The following is a 3,312-nucleotide window of genomic DNA, read 5'->3' as shown; positions in this document are numbered from 1 at the left end:
TTATTTTTTGTGATTTGTTAAAGATGTTTTATTTTTATTTTTTGTGATTTGTTTATTTTTTACTACTCAGACACATAATGATTTCAATACTGGGTTCAACCTTCCTCATTGTTTCTAGGTTTGTTATTGAATAAAGAGGGGAACAAAGTGACTTTCAAATTATAGATGAATAACGTTAACATAATAAATTGGCTAAAATTTTTGTTATTAATGTATTAAGATACGCTAATATATATTTATTATTAATGAAGCGCAACAAGCAAGTATAAGTTTAAAATTTCAATATTGCCGTGATTTTGAGTTTCCATTGGAGGAAGTATTCAGATCTAGCACAGTGTAGAAATACAAGTAAAAGTCCTGCATTCAAATCTTTACTGAAATAAAGGTAAACAAATATTGGTTTTAAACTTAACTCAAAGTACCAAAGTAAAAAATACTCATGATGCAGAATGGCCGGTTTAAGAATGTCTGATATTATTAATACGATTGATTATCTCTTTATCATTATACATTTTCTTGTTCTTGTTAGTTATTATTTCTTGATTTTATCTTTTATCAATAATCCAAATCTGTAGACAAATTTATAGACCTCAAGTTGGCCTCTGGTAAATCATAACAGGCATTTTTCACTGTTTTCTCTCATTTTACAGACAAAACAATCAATTGAAAAAATAATATATTTCATATTATATGAAAATGATTCATATTTAATGATGAAAATGATCCTGATTTGAATCAACAGACAAACATGTAGGCGACTTGTGATGAAAACAATGAGCACCTTTATTTTCATAAGGGTGGTTTTATTTTAATTGTCTGTATACAGTATGAACAGGAGTCTATATCGATATCCAGGTGTGTAAATCCAGCGCTTCATAACACTCGATCTCCTCCAACGGGAGGATTTTGAAGCGGACTCATCAGGACTTCCACCGTGGCACAACCACACAGTCCTCGTCCCTGAATCCCTTTGACCCATGACCTCTGACCTCCAAAAAACCTTCTTTTAAATATACTGCAAATGTTGTGAATATAGAAATCCACCCTGTAAACTAAAGTACACACATGTTTTACTTTATGCCTGACATAAACCAACACTTAACCGCAACTTTTGAGGCTACTCGGGTTACTCTGCTGACTGTCCGGTCTGGACCAGGACCAGGACCAGGGATCCCTGTGAGGATGTTACAAGGCCAATTCTTAAAAAAACCATTAAAAAATAATATTACTCTTGTTAGATCTATATCGCACAGTAACTAATGCAGCTAGTTTGTGGCAGGTGAGCAATATAACGCTTTGAAGTCTTGTTGGGGGTTAAACCTTGTAATAATCCCTCTGGTTCTGAAACTAAAAGTACTTGCACAATACTGCAAGTTCATTCATAAGTGAATACAAAAGCAGGTAACATAAGCACTATACAGTTTTTCAATGTTTACATGAGCATATACACACAATCTATAATATAACAGAGTAGACTATGCCAGGAATCAGTAGTCATAAATATTACATTGTGCATTTTCTATTGCACATGTCAAGTGTTTGTGTGACATGATAGGTTAGGTTAGTTACCTAGATGTCGTTTGTTTTTAATACAAAGATGCAACAACACAGATTTCATAGGACACGGGCTATACAGTTTTCACAAATCCACTTTTTCTTCTTCTTCTTAGGATGTTTTTCCTAAATAAACCAAACCTATAATACAACAGTGATATTAAAGTGTGATAAATATTCATGCACAAACAGATGATACTACCTAAGATCTAGTATGTGAAAAGATACTGCTGCACAAGCCAGCCGCTGCATACGGTTGGGAGGGGGGGCGGGGGTTCAGCTAAACTGGACATGATTATTAACAAAGAAAAACACACCAAAAAAACAAAGTGATCGGTAAAAAAAGGCACATGGATTTCAGAGGAGCTAACACATGAGCGCACACACACACACACATCTCCTGGAAGTTTCCTTCCAGCTTTCTCAACAACAGAACCAACAGTTACAAAACAGACGATCACATGCAACCACAGAATAGGGTCCCACGTTCTGCACTAAACAAAACCGTGATCTTCACACATTTTACGCCTTTTTCCCACCATTCTATTCAAGTCTTTTTATCCATGTGTTCCAAAAATAAGAAGAGGGATCCTAATCGCCTCTGTGGATTTATGGTGCTTTGACATTTACTCAACTAAAAGGACGAGGGTGAATTCAGTCTTGACACTAAAAAAATCATTAAAACGTAATTAATGGGAGCGTGTTATAAACTACAAATGGGAGAGCGGAGGCTGGCACACTTTGCTTTGAGGAGGGGGGGATAACTGTCACGGTTGCGGCCCAGGACCACAGATCAGTTCGATTCATGGGATGCACTGCGCTTCGGGGAAACTCTCCCCCTCAGCGGTGTGCTGGACCGTGTGCTCCTGCAGAGCTGTGAGGTCAACAAAGCGCTCGCCGCACCAAACGCACTTGAACTGCGTCTCCCGCGAGTGCACGCTCTGGTGCTTGGCCAGGTGCTCGCGCTGCTTGAAGCTCTTGTCGCAGTTGGCGCACTTGAACGGCTTCTCCCCGGTGTGAACTCGGCGGTGGCGCTGCAGCTCCGACGAGTACCTGAAGCGCTTCTCGCAGTCGGGGCACTTCAGCGGCTTCTCTCGGGTCGGGTCGCAGCGGTGCTGGACGAACTCGGAGGACGACACGAAGCGCTTGTCGCACAGGGAGCACTTCAGCGGCTTCTCTGTGCAGTGAGAGTTCTGGTGGCGCTGCAACGTCGAATTCTTTTTGTAACCTTTGCCGCACACGTCACACTTGTAGGGTTTCTCCACCTCGCCGCCACATTTGTGCCTCAGCAGTTCTCCCGATTGGCTGAACGACTTCTGGCAGGACGCGCACTTGAACAGACTCTCCATGCCGTGAACCTGCTGGTGGTAGAGCAGGTGGGACGGCTGGAGGAAGCCCTTATCGCAGAGGTTGCACTTGAAAGGGCGGTCGGCTGGGTTTTTGTGAGTGCGCCGGTGGCGTACGAGAGCGTACTGCTGTTTGAAGCTCATCTGGCACTCCTCGCACTGGAAAGGTCGCTCCTCCGAGTGGGTGCGTTCGTGCTGCCGCAGGTCTGACGGACGCTTGAAGCTCTTCCCACAGGAACCGCAGCGGAACGGTCTCTCCCCCTCCGGCTGGCACTGATGATGCAGGAGCTCCGACGACTCCTTAAAGTGCATCTCGCACAAATTGCACTTGAAAAGGTGCTCGCCCGAGTGAGCGTACATGTGCCGCACAAGGTGAGAGCGGTGCTTGAAGCTCTTCTCGCACACGGCGCAT

At 42.7% G+C, this 3,312-nt stretch overlaps 1 protein-coding gene across 1 annotated transcript in view; it reads right to left on the bottom strand.

The window, feature by feature from the left end:
- Positions 1-759: 759 nt before the first annotated feature.
- Positions 760-3,312, bottom strand: part of LOC129104295 (zinc finger protein 319) — a 4,934-nt gene continuing 2,381 nt past the window's right edge. The window contains exon 2 of the mRNA XM_054614910.1: positions 760-3,312. This exon is cut by the window's right edge and continues 945 nt beyond it. Coding sequence (XP_054470885.1) covers positions 2,358-3,312 — 955 coding nt within the window. The 3' untranslated portion in view covers positions 760-2,357.

This window comes from Anoplopoma fimbria, chromosome 2 (genome assembly GCF_027596085.1).
Source record: "Anoplopoma fimbria isolate UVic2021 breed Golden Eagle Sablefish chromosome 2, Afim_UVic_2022, whole genome shotgun sequence".
Classification (NCBI taxonomy): domain Eukaryota; kingdom Metazoa; phylum Chordata; class Actinopteri; order Perciformes; family Anoplopomatidae; genus Anoplopoma; species Anoplopoma fimbria.
This window is presented reverse-complemented; position numbering and strand designations above follow the sequence as displayed.